The sequence below is a fragment of the Pocillopora verrucosa genome, chromosome 2 (assembly GCF_036669915.1).
Source record: "Pocillopora verrucosa isolate sample1 chromosome 2, ASM3666991v2, whole genome shotgun sequence".
Classification (NCBI taxonomy): Eukaryota; Metazoa; Cnidaria; class Anthozoa; order Scleractinia; family Pocilloporidae; genus Pocillopora; species Pocillopora verrucosa.
In genome coordinates, this window is record NC_089313.1 from 19,084,072 (window position 1) to 19,095,858 (window position 11,787).

Below are 11,787 nucleotides of genomic sequence, written 5' to 3' on the forward strand. Positions count from 1 at the left end.
TCCATAAAAAAAGATAAAAGCCTTAGGGGACCATTCATGCCTCATGTAACCCACAACTAACACTACTACCTTAATTGTTGTTTTTAAAGTTTATGTGATTGAGGCGACTTTCAGTATTACTACTCACCCTCAGGGTCTCCACTTTCCCGCACCTGCACAAGAGGACTCCCATATGACATGTGATTCCCCTTAGCCCCTCGACAAAATCATTTACAAAAAAATAAGGCTGCCTCCCACTTCCACGAAGACTCTGATGTAGAAGCCACTCCCCCCTTCCCCCAACAACAACTAAATAAACAATGACAGAGCCAATGAGTTATTACAAAATATTTAATCGATCATTATGGCTGGCCAAAACAGAGTGAGGACAACCTCTCGTCTAGTGATTATTTCTCCAGTGATTGCCTGGTTCAATATCACTTTCTGGACATAATGTGATATCTTATCGAGTATATTAATTGTTCCCCTGATTTAAGTACATGCCCTTACACGCCGGCTAAGCCAGTGATGATAATTCTGAAAAACGTCACATCTGTATGTAGTTGAGTGATAGGCAATGAAACCTTCTCACTTCCTTTTCTTCATAAATTACGATTACAGAAGTGATTTTAAACCTTTATGGCATGGATGGATGATTAAGTTCTGTATAAAATTCGATGAATAACTTTAACCCCCAAAAATCATACGCATTTAGATGGAAATAAACCGAACGTGCGTGATGAGTTACTGAAATGCAACTTATTGGAAACGGCACGTGTAGACCAACATTCTCTGGAAAATAACTCAGGTTCCATCATTTCATCGCTTGAAACTAGTTCCAATTAAGATTTGTGAGAAAGATGTGAATGCAGTGAGGTACGAAGTTGCAAGTCACGTTTGAGCAAGAAAGATTCCATATAAATGTAGATATCGTATACAAGCCATGAAAACTGAAAAAGATAAAAAATAATCATGTTGTTTTGCGACACATTACAACAAATTTGATTATGAAACAAAAACAATTGATAATTTGATTGAAAAAAAAAACAGAAATGTGATAGAACTGTTCGTATAAACCATCCATTATCGCAGACTTGATTTTACAGCATATTGAGATTCAGCTATCACAAACAGGGCTAGAGGAAGCCAAAATCAGAGAAGCAGACGTAGAGTACTTTTAAGTTGCTTCCTGTGGCGACTGCGTCGGCTCCTTGACTGAGCAAGTACGATCGTTTGCTGCTACTGCACTTTTAGCAGCCGTGCTTGGAGATAAGCCAATGACTTTTTTTTCATCTTTCACAATCTCTTGAGAATGTACACCGTTATTAGCGTGACCAATCAAAGGTCTCCCAGTGTCTTGTGACACTGGATTGTCACGCAAGGGTCCACCACTTATATGAACCGAGAGTGTGCCATTTTCATGCTCTTTGTCATTTACACGATGTGACTCTTCTGGAGACTCGACGTGTGTACTGTTGCTTGACAGTAAAACAGAATCACTAGTGAGTTTGCTTGCACTTTTGGCAACTCTTTTTGAAGATAATTCTGTTTCTCTGTCGTTAGGTTGATGTTGTGTTAACACATTTGCTGTGTTGCCGTCTCCAGTTTTACTGCAGCCTGGTTTCTTTTGCTGTTTTTCGAGTTCTCTGCATGGAAGATGTTTGGTCAGGCAAATTCTCTGGTTAAATGTTTTGCTGCAAGTGTCACATTTGTAAGGTTTTGCGTCGGAGTGAATATAGCTGTGCTCTTGTAAATGGTGCTTCCGTTTGAATGCTTTACCGCATACCTAAAACAAACGATTTCCTCCATTTGTTATCGTTACAACGATTACAGTAAAATCCCTTAGGATTGACAAATAATCATCAAGTCGCTTCGGAGTAAAAACCATGTGGGCAAAGTGTAACTTATAGAAAAGAAAACCGTTATGCTTATTCTACAGGCATTCACGATACAACTTAAATGGATAAACGTAGATCAATCATGGACTGACAAATCATTATCAGGTCGCTTCGGAGTAAAAACCAAATGGGCAAAGTGTTTAACTTATAGAAAAAACCTGTCATGCTTTATCGACGGGCATTTGAGACACCAGTTGCTTATAACTAAAATGGATAAACATAGAACGATCGCGGAAGTCGCGAATTCTGAAAAGCTGACTTTCGAGTTTTCGGTCTTCGTAGTTTGGGTTGCTAGTGTTCAGAGATCAGGGTAATGATACAGTTTTGCTATTCGAGTCAGATAGTAACGGATGATTAAGAAATAAATCTTGAGAAATAAATAAACTATCAGTAGTTGATTTTGAGAGAGCTCAGGTGCCGTTTTTTATCTGAAGTTTCGCGACTTTCAGATATGGCTGGCTGGTGAGAAGCTGCCCAAACAACTCTGTTTGGTTTGCAATCTTCTCAAAGTGATTGATAGCTTTTACAACCTGCAACCTTTTCCTCATCCCACGGTGGCACTATGAACGTTACCAATGAACAGTGTTCTGATCTGTCACATGATAACACCATCAATAAAAAGTAATAATACTTTAGACTTCAGAAAGTCTAAGGTGCACCCCAGTCGAAAAACTTAGCAGTGAAACCACTTGGTTGTGCCTCATGGTTTAACATCAGTTTTGAACTATTTAGATCTCATTTCTAAGATCAATGAGAGTATTGGAGAGCACATTGGTGGGAAAATTGTGGTTGACTCATTAACCTGATTGTTATGGAGGGACTGACTAATTTGAACTCACAATACTTATGAATGGACTTGTGCAGGACTAGGAATGTACCACTTTACCCAGTAATAAAACTAATTTAAGATTGTACCATAATCCTTTTCACAAAGAAGACGTGTGTTACCTGACATGCATAAGGCCTGTCACTTGTAGGGCAACCCTTCTTTGTGGACACCTGGTTAGATGGAGCTGGAGGTAACTTCTGTGGTGTACTCAGGGAATGTTGCCTTGTTACATGTTGCTTTAGGCCACTACTTTTTCTGAATGACGATTCACACTGAGAGCATTTGAAAGGTTTCTCATCTGAAATTTTACAAGACAAGAATATTCTCAAAATTGTGCACAGCTGTTGCTACAAATTATTATCTTGTGGGACTAACAAAACATGTGTGAGTAAATGCTTAAAGATGTTGATGTCACAGAGTTCTATAACAGACAGCTAAAAAAATTACATGTTTGCTGATGTTAGAATATACTATCACAGCTCAATAATCTACCAGGCTTTGCCACATGCCACAGCAACATATTTCAGGGAATATTTGCAATGTGAGACAAAAACATAGTGTGAAATTATTGCTTCTTGCCTCAGAATTTGTCCCTGCAACAAGTCACAGAAAAACAAGCTGGTGGTCCAAGCTATAGCATGAGTAAAAACAATTTGTGTGAAGGAGGCTGCTACACAAGGGAGTTTGTTGGAAAGTATTAGGGCAGCAATTTGTTTAAATGTTCACTGTGACTTGTAAATGTTGTTATTAAAAGTAACTAAGAAACTGTGCATCAGAAGTCAATCTGAAGAAACTAGCAGATGGGATTACCTAAATCTTACCATTTGCTTTGTTGTCACTTTGTGAAACATCTGCGGTACCTTCTTTAGAGATGTTTATTTTGTCATCTACAAACCAGATCAATTTCAAAACATAAACAAGATGAGGAAAATCAGTAATTTGAAAGCAAGGTGAACTTGACTGTTGTTGAGGTTAGTAGTCACCACAGCATAAAGCATTGTGGTGTACAACCTACAAATACACTAACAACCTTAGACTAAAGCATATATGAAAGATATTTACATATGGTAAGGCTAGCATTTTATAACCAGTAACCTGGTATTCATCATTTTAAAAACTAAGTAGCAGGGCTGTGAGAGAGAATCACAAGCTTTGTCAAAAATGTCTCATCATCATCACCAGTTATTTGCCTTTTTTAACACAAGATAAATTTACAGCATCATTTTTATATGGTGAGGAGACCTCAAGACACCACTTGGTTTACTGGCTCCAAGATGACCTTGAACATGTTTTTGCCACTCATCAGAACTACAATGTTTTTGCCACTCAACAGAGCCTCAATGAGTATGAAAATAATTATGACTGTCCAAACTTTGTAACCCTGCCTTTCAAGCTTGATTATGAATGTTATTTCACTGATGTAAGTCAGGCCTATGTTAATAAGTCCAAAGATAACATGAATGATAAAAACTACTCTCACTCACCTAAATGATGTACAGCCTTCATATGATTGATCAGCTGATCTTTTTCCACAAACATCACTGCACACAAACGACACTGACGCAGTCCAACTAGATTACCAACTTGAATCAATGGTGATTCATTCACGTAATCCTCCATACTTTGAAAGTTTTTTGCTCCTTTCCGTTTTCTCTTTCTTGTAACAGTCTTGATGACTTCTTCATGAGCTGAATTTTTATTTGACTGCACAGGTATCTTTTGCCCTGATAGTCTGATATGATCAGGGTCAACCCACTCTTCTTCATAAGCCACCTTCTTAGATTTCAAACTTCTTATGCGTGCACTGATTCTCTCACGTGGTGGTGTAGAACTCTTAACACTGTTCACCTCATGCTGCACAGATTCTGTAATATTACTTTTTGCCTTAGAGTCACTGCTTTGTCTGTCCATGTCCTTTTCTAATGTATAATTGCCAGTTCCATTCGAAGTAGTTATGATGCTTTCTTGCTTTCTTCTGTGGGACAAAACATTTTGTAGACTCAATGCAGTGTCTACATCCATGTACATTTTCTTCAGTATTAAAACAATGAACTCAACTTCTACTAGTCACAAGGCCCTCCCTCTGCCCCAAATACAATGTTGAAATACAGCCATATGATTGATGAGTAACCCTCAAGATTGTTTAATACAGCCACAAAGGAAAGAATTGAGACTCCCAACACTTTATTCAGTGACTGCAGCTTCCTTCCCTATAGAACTACCAAAGGGTAGCACTGAGCTAGCAAGGACTTATCAAAGAATGGAGCTGTTAGCAAAAACAAAGACATGTGAATGAACATCTCCACAATCTAGTGAAAAAGCTCACCTCTTGGTCTTAAGATCAGAGTCTTCAACATCCTACAAGACCATCACAGAAGCATTCAATTAACTTCAGTGTAAATTTCTCAAAGGATTTTGCATTCAAGAAAATAAAGTTTGCAGCTATTTATTACAAACTGCTCACAAAAAAACTCTCTAGAAGAGATTTGAAAAACATGCATACAAATTGATACTCAAGGGCATAGAATTTTCATAGAGAACTTGTGCACAATGTATACTTGAGTGAACTCCTCCAACAAATAGCAATTCATTCATTGCATATTTGAGGAGAAACAGAATGAAAGACATTCAGTAGATACTTCAATACTTTTGTATTTGTACTTACAGATACACTCACCAATTCTTGTGGGTTTTTTATATCACAGTGTTCAGACAATTTCTGAATAATATTTTGAAGTTTAAGCCTGGAAATAAAACCAAAAGATAATTATTAATTCTTAGTAAAGAATTGTAGAAAACCCTCATTTTCAGGTTTTGTTTTCTCACTTTACCAAGAGCAAGTTTGGTTTTACAATTCATGGATGGATGTCTTTGAATCATGTGTATCGAGTGTACACATTGCACAGTGCCAAAGTTTTCTTCCAATATCTACTATAAGTGAACCTGTATACCCCAGACACCTCTGTTGAATGAACATACTGACACACCAAAATAAGGCATGTTATTGCACTCCCTTCACTCTCTGAACCCTAAGAACAGGCTCTTTTATTAAAGAGGAGTCTTCTGAACACAAGTGCAACTGTTCAATATTCTTTTCAGCCATCAAATAAACAGTTGCCTTAAAACAAAACCTTTTATGAAAATGAGAGTAAGATGGAATGTTGTGATAATTTCTATTAGCCACTGTAAAAATTTAAAGAGGCCAGAAAGCAAAATCAGGGGTTTAAATCTAGCAATTTTTTTAAAGACTGCTTTGAGGTTCTTTGTGTATAATTTCAAGATTTGATAAAAGAAAAAAAAAATGCCATCGCATATTTGAAAAGGGCAGCTCTCGTTTTTAACAATTCTGCATAATGCCTGAAATCAGCCAAATCTGTCTTTAATAACGGAATGAAATAAGACTAATGACATTAAACATCACGTGAAGAACGTCTTACAGGTATAATACAGCTGACTGTCTTGTCAGAGGGTTAACTCGTCCATTTTCAAAGACGTTATCTACTATTTACTACGAGCTGGCGGATTTGAAACAAATTTCTGAGTAACACTTATACAAACTAAGGTTTATAAATACTTTGTAATTATTCTTGTACAAAAATTATACAGTATTGCTCAACTTCACACATGCAGACTTAATGTAAGTGGTAAAATACGCGAGGATTAAATAAAAAACAGACGAAATTCTCTACGACCTTTCGAGAGATATACTTACCCTCGATGATCAGTAGAACTTTGATGTGTCTCTTCCATGCTGCTGTACATACGATAAGTTATAAACAACAAAAACCTCAATTTTGTAACAAAAACATTGATACGCTCACTTGAGAGACTCACTTGACAAACCCCTTTCACACAAATACTATCCCAGACTTCATAGCGAGTTCAGGCACATCGCCCGGCCCAGTCTTTTTTTCTTCTCAGTCAACCCATTTCTTTTTTGTATACACTGTAATAGTCTAGTACATGTGAATAGGAAATAGAGGGGAAAGATAAGGAAACATGCCTTACTGAACCGCTCTTGGAAAACCGAAGTTGTAAGAATTTAAAGAGAATTTTTCCAAAAAAAGGGCCGTTCTTCTTTAGTCTACGTGCAAGCTCCCTCAAAGCAAAGCACTTACCATCCTCTCTTTTCCTTGATCTCTCTATCGCAAATCCTACATGGTGTGGATCAAGCCTAATGTTGCACGCACGAATTACTCTTTCTCTAGTAAAATGCGCCTCGTGACTCAGACAGTCTCTCCAGTCTCTTCTTGTTTATTATACTGAAGCAGACAAATGCGAAAGGAGTAGGAAAAGCAACCTACCTCTTTTTGCAGAAAAAAAAATGCCGATTCTAAGTTTTCTCACGAGTTTCTTCTCGCATCGATAATCGTAGATAGGAGAAAAACATTACAGTCGTTTTATTTTCTCATCAAGAATTGAAACCCACACTCATGGAATCATAAATTCGTAACCGTTACGTTAAGTATTTTCAAGTGTACTATGAGGTAACGTCTGAGGGGTATGAATGGCCACCAACAACCTGTCAAGGATACTCGGCGAATTGAGGGGGAGGGGAGGGGAGGTGGGAGGTCAGGAGTAGTCTGCGATTGACTAACATCCCCCCACGATTGAGGAGGAGTAACAGTACTGCTGATCGTTTTGTGTCATCGAAACCAAAATATGCCGGCCGGCTGACGACCCACTTGCTTAGACTTGATCTCTTTTCTAACTATGCATACAAATTATTTATTGGACATGTTTTATTTTTGTTTTCACGTTCTCTAATTCTCTGCGCCATTACAGACTTTAACATGGAATTGAACTGCAGCAGACGATAGTTCTTAGTACTCATCCCCTTCATCATCTTCGCCTTCTCCCGCAGCAGATTCCACTCCAACCTCTTCATAATCCTTTTCCAATGCTGCCAAATCTTCACGAGCCTCAGAGAACTCTCCTTCTTCCATACCCTCACCCACATACCAGTGGACAAACGCACGCTTTGCATACATCAGATCAAACTTGTGATCCAGACGGGCCCAGGCCTCGGCAATAGCTGTGGTGTTACTCAACATACATACAGCGCGTTGAACTTTGGCCAAATCACCACCAGGAACAACTGTGGGAGGCTGGTAGTTTATTCCAACCTATAACAGAAAACTTGTTAAGCTAAGAGACGGAGCGCAGCTGATTGTACAACTCAAATAGTTTATACTTGCACCAGCATTCAGTACACTACGTATCATTCTCTGAGGACATCTACTTGGAACAAACCTTGAATCCAGTTGGACACCAGTCTACAAACTGAATGGTTCTCTTCGTCTTGATTGTTGCAATGGCCGCATTCACATCCTTGGGCACCACATCACCACGGAATAAAAGACAGCAGGCCATGTATTTGCCGTGACGTGGGTCACACTTTACCATCTGATTGGCTGGCTCAAAGCACATATTTGTGATCTCAGCAACTGTCAACTGCTCATGATAGGCTTTCTCTGCTGAGATCACTGGAGCATAAGTGGCCAGAGGGAAGTGAATACGAGGGTATGGTACCAAGTTGGTCTAGATAAGACAACATGATAGATATAAAAATGATTTGACACCTGTTACAGGAGTGATACCCATTTTATATCACCACCTTATCGTCATGATAAGGAAAGCTGAGATTCAGATACAGCTTACCTGAAACTCTGTCAAGTCCACATTCAAGGCACCGTCAAAACGGAGTGATGCAGTGATGGACGACACAATCTGACCAATCAGTCTGTTCAGGTTGGTGTAAGTGGGTCTCTCAATGTCCAGGTTACGACGGCAAATGTCATAGATGGCCTCATTGTCCACCATGAAGGCACAGTCAGAGTGCTCCAGAGTGGTGTGAGTTGTCAGAATGGAGTTGTAAGGCTCCACAACCGCCGTAGAGACCTGCGGAGCTGGGTAAATGGAGAACTCCAGCTTGGATTTCTTGCCATAGTCCACAGACAGACGCTCCATGAGCAATGATGTGAATCCAGAGCCAGTTCCACCACCAAAGGAATGGAAAATAAGGAAACCTTGCAAGCCGGTGCACTGATCAGCCTAGACCAAGAAAATCAAAAGTTTAACTAGTTTGGCTAAAGTTATTCAGTCAACTTGGACAAGCTGCTGAATTTGTTGACTTTATGAACTTGCCGGTGTTTATCATTATTATAATCATTATTGTCATCATTATTGATAATATCATTATCACACGACAAAAAAAGACCAATTATCATTTTTCTCCTCAGAATGCAGTAACTGCTGATATTAGCTACTTCTCAGCACCGTTTTGCATAAATCGAAAATAAACGCTTATATTTTGGCTCATTAGGACAAAGCCGGTTCATTATTTGTGTGGTGTATCCTGTAACTAGCACGATCTCTAATTGTGCTATCTGATTTCTGCTTTTAAGCACAGTCTGCCACAACAGCGTTAAGTCATATGCGAGCGTTCTTACCAACTTTCTCAGCTTGTCTAAAACGAGATCAATCATTTCTTTGCCAACAGTGTAGTGTCCGCGGGCATAGTTATTAGCGGCATCCTCTTTGCCGGTGATCAACTGTTCTGGGTGAAACAGCTGTCGGTAAGTGCCAGTGCGAACTTCGTCTAAAAAACAGAAAAATAATGCTATATAATTACAACAATAATGTTTTTTGTTTTTAGTATTTGTGTATTTTACGTTATGCCTCAGCTCGAGTCAGTCAGGTGCATTATTCAGATCTAACCAAGGAAGATTAAACAGATTTCATACCAATATTGCTTATCAACAGAACTGTAATGTTTTGGTTGAGCTCGATAATTAATCATTAATGAGATTGTAAGAAAAAAACTCAAAGGAAACAGGCAACGCCAAACTTTGACAATTTTCATTCGCTCTTTAAAACTTTAATTCAAAGAGTGATATAAAAGGAAAATTCCAAACGCCTCTCACCGACAACAGTTGGTTCCAAATCAACAAAGACGGCGCGAGGAACGTGTTTTCCTGCTCCAGTCTCGCTGAAAAATGTGTTGAAGGAATCATCTCCTCCACCGATTGTCTTGTCACTGGGCATTTGACCATCAGGCTGGATTCCATGCTCCAAGCAGTACAACTCCCAACAAGCATTACCGATCTGAACTCCGGCCTGACCAACGTGGACAGAAATACACTCACGCTGAAATGGAAGGAAAAACGGGAGCGCTTAAATTTTCATATTGCGCAAAATATGGAAATGATTCCGAAAAGATTTCTTCGCAATATCAGAGTTGAATGATCAGAAGCGTTTGCCTGTAATTATTCCAAACCCGGTACAAAAGATCGCATTTGGAAAAAAAAATAGTATTACCATTTTAAAATAACGTTATTTGGGGATCTTGTCCAAAAATTAGCGAGGGAAAACTTTGGTGAGTTTCCGAGCTCCGAAATAGCAGCAACGTCTTTCGAAGACGGGAGTGGTTTGAACATAATCAATGAAGCAAGGCTATTGTATTCCTTTGCATGGCAGGTGACGGGGAAACTAAGTGGTTTTAGTTTATATGGTGACGAAAATTAACATAAAATCAAAAAGATTGAAAAGATAAATCAGCTGGAGACTTATGTCGGCACAAATAATATTTTATTTATGTTATCTGATTGGCTCAGGGTGAAAAATTTCATATTAATTGTGGTCCCCAAAGTAAGCCGCCGTGTGATGCTGTTTCTATTAAGTAACAATGTGATTTTCCATTCATGAAAATTTCATTTAGCGCCGGTTTTGTTTTAGCAACCTAAAAGCGAATGCTCTGGGCATTTTCAGATTGAAACCTTCGAGGGAGAAAAGAATATGGATTGCTCTTGCATACAGCCAGAAAAAGATTCGCTCAAGACATCTGTCAATTTGTGCTCAGCATATGAAAACTATCTGCCTGCATATATGCAAATTTTTTTAATGAATTATAATGAATGTAACTAGACCTCCATCTGCCATTGTTTGGGAGTTCCGGCATAAAATTGAGAATGTTTTTTGCGATATGGTGATTTGTCGTGGTTGGATCTAAGTTGAACACAGGCTACCATTTTCACTACAAATATGAACTCAAATGCTGTTTCTCTGATTAAATTACAATGTTACCCAAATAGTGCCTAAAACCAGAATAGATAAGTAAATACTATGAATACAGTTTCACATTTTAAACGTGAATAGATTTTTGTACACCCTTGTTGGTAAGTGTATCATGCTGAAATATGTATTTAACAGATTTACCGTGCTTTTTGCGTAATAATTGTCGCAAAGGTGATGCATGTTACAAATTATCACCAAGGGTGGGGCTAAGCTTGAAGGAGTCAAGGGGGCGGGGCTGAGGGTGGACGAATGAAGGGGAACGTGGCCCTTTTCACTTTTCTTGTTTTTAACTCGAAACTAAGTTTCCTTTGAGAAAAATATCAATGTTTTGTGAAACAATGAACAATTAGTTTTTTTAATGAAATTTTTCTGTTCGTCTTAGTTTCGGGATACGCTGCCGATAACAAAACCAAACAACACACGCCATTTGTAAGTGCATTGACTTACTTTCGTGTAGACCAGCTCAAGGTATTTTTAAATAATTCACCCTTTTTTTTATTTTTAACGAAAGCACATATTACATTTGCTTTGATGGCAAATGACGTCTGAAGGATTTTTTTCCCTCTCCGTGTCTCTTTTGATCAGTGGTAACAAACGAACAAGGATTGCAGTCTTACGCTCTTTTATCACATTTTTAATCTGTATGCCACATTACAAGTTGGTTAAACTGTAGTATTTTGCAACTGAGCTTCCTATGGCAGTGAGTGGGAGATGGTCAGGGTTAGTAAGTCAGGGATCGATACAACTGCCAGCCGCTTGCATTCTAATCTTGGACTCAAATGAAGAGGCGTAGCGTTTAATTCATTTTCGCAAAAGGTGGTAATTTATTAACATATCACACCTTCACTAACAACATATGTATATACTTCTCAAACTTCAGGACTTTCCTAAGATCACCCCAGTGACTGTCATACTCATTTCAAAATCGCACCTTCCTAAGGAATATAACAAGTTGGTAAAATAAAAGAATTTTCTAGAATAAATACAATCCGTCATCAAATGGGA

General features: G+C 38.5%; 2 protein-coding genes across 3 annotated transcripts; both read right to left on the reverse strand.

The window, feature by feature from the left end:
- Positions 1–316: 316 nt before the first annotated feature.
- Positions 317–6,549, reverse strand: LOC131790545 (zinc finger protein 667-like). Of its 2 annotated transcripts, XM_059107758.2 has the most exons (7): positions 6,419–6,543; positions 5,384–5,450; positions 5,033–5,064; positions 4,191–4,681; positions 3,528–3,593; positions 2,826–3,004; positions 317–1,765 (listed from the first exon to the last, which is right to left on the reverse strand). In XM_059107758.2, the coding sequence occupies exons 1-7, from the start codon at positions 6,466–6,468 to the stop codon at positions 1,157–1,159; spliced, it is 1,494 nt and encodes a 497-aa protein (XP_058963741.1). In that variant the 5' UTR covers positions 6,469–6,543; the 3' UTR covers positions 317–1,156. The 2 variants fall into 2 exon arrangements, with proteins under 2 accessions (XP_058963741.1, XP_058963742.1); XM_059107759.2 differs by lacking the exon at positions 5,033–5,064 and having other exon boundaries at positions 6,419–6,549.
- An 886-nt stretch (positions 6,550–7,435) lies between these two features.
- Positions 7,436–10,170, reverse strand: LOC131790548 (tubulin alpha-1D chain). Its single transcript, XM_059107762.2, has 6 exons — positions 10,027–10,170; positions 9,633–9,855; positions 9,159–9,307; positions 8,368–8,760; positions 7,960–8,247; positions 7,436–7,832 (listed from the first exon to the last, which is right to left on the reverse strand). The coding sequence occupies exons 1-6, from the start codon at positions 10,027–10,029 to the stop codon at positions 7,530–7,532; spliced, it is 1,359 nt and encodes a 452-aa protein (XP_058963745.1). The 5' UTR covers positions 10,030–10,170; the 3' UTR covers positions 7,436–7,529.
- Between the last annotated feature and the right edge of the window lie 1,617 nt (positions 10,171–11,787).

What these genes read in the sequence shown, in the direction of transcription:
- LOC131790545 (XM_059107758.2), bottom strand. Translation starts at nt 6,468, where the DNA reads ATGTACAGCAGCATGGAAGAGACACATCAAAGTTCTACTGATCATCGA. An exon ending in AGTTCTACTGATCATCGAGG is followed by an intron (nt 5,451 to 6,418) that starts GTAAGTATATCT and finishes TTTTATTTCCAG; the next exon opens with GCTTAAACTTCAAAATATTA. An exon ending in AAGTGACAACAAAGCAAATG is followed by an intron (nt 3,005 to 3,527) that starts GTAAGATTTAGG and finishes GTAAAATTTCAG; the next exon opens with ATGAGAAACCTTTCAAATGC.
- LOC131790548 (XM_059107762.2), bottom strand. An exon ending in TGGACTTGACAGAGTTTCAG is followed by an intron (nt 8,248 to 8,367) that starts GTAAGCTGTATC and finishes TGTCTTATCTAG; the next exon opens with ACCAACTTGGTACCATACCC. An exon ending in GGTGTCCAACTGGATTCAAG is followed by an intron (nt 7,833 to 7,959) that starts GTTTGTTCCAAG and finishes TTTCTGTTATAG; the next exon opens with GTTGGAATAAACTACCAGCC.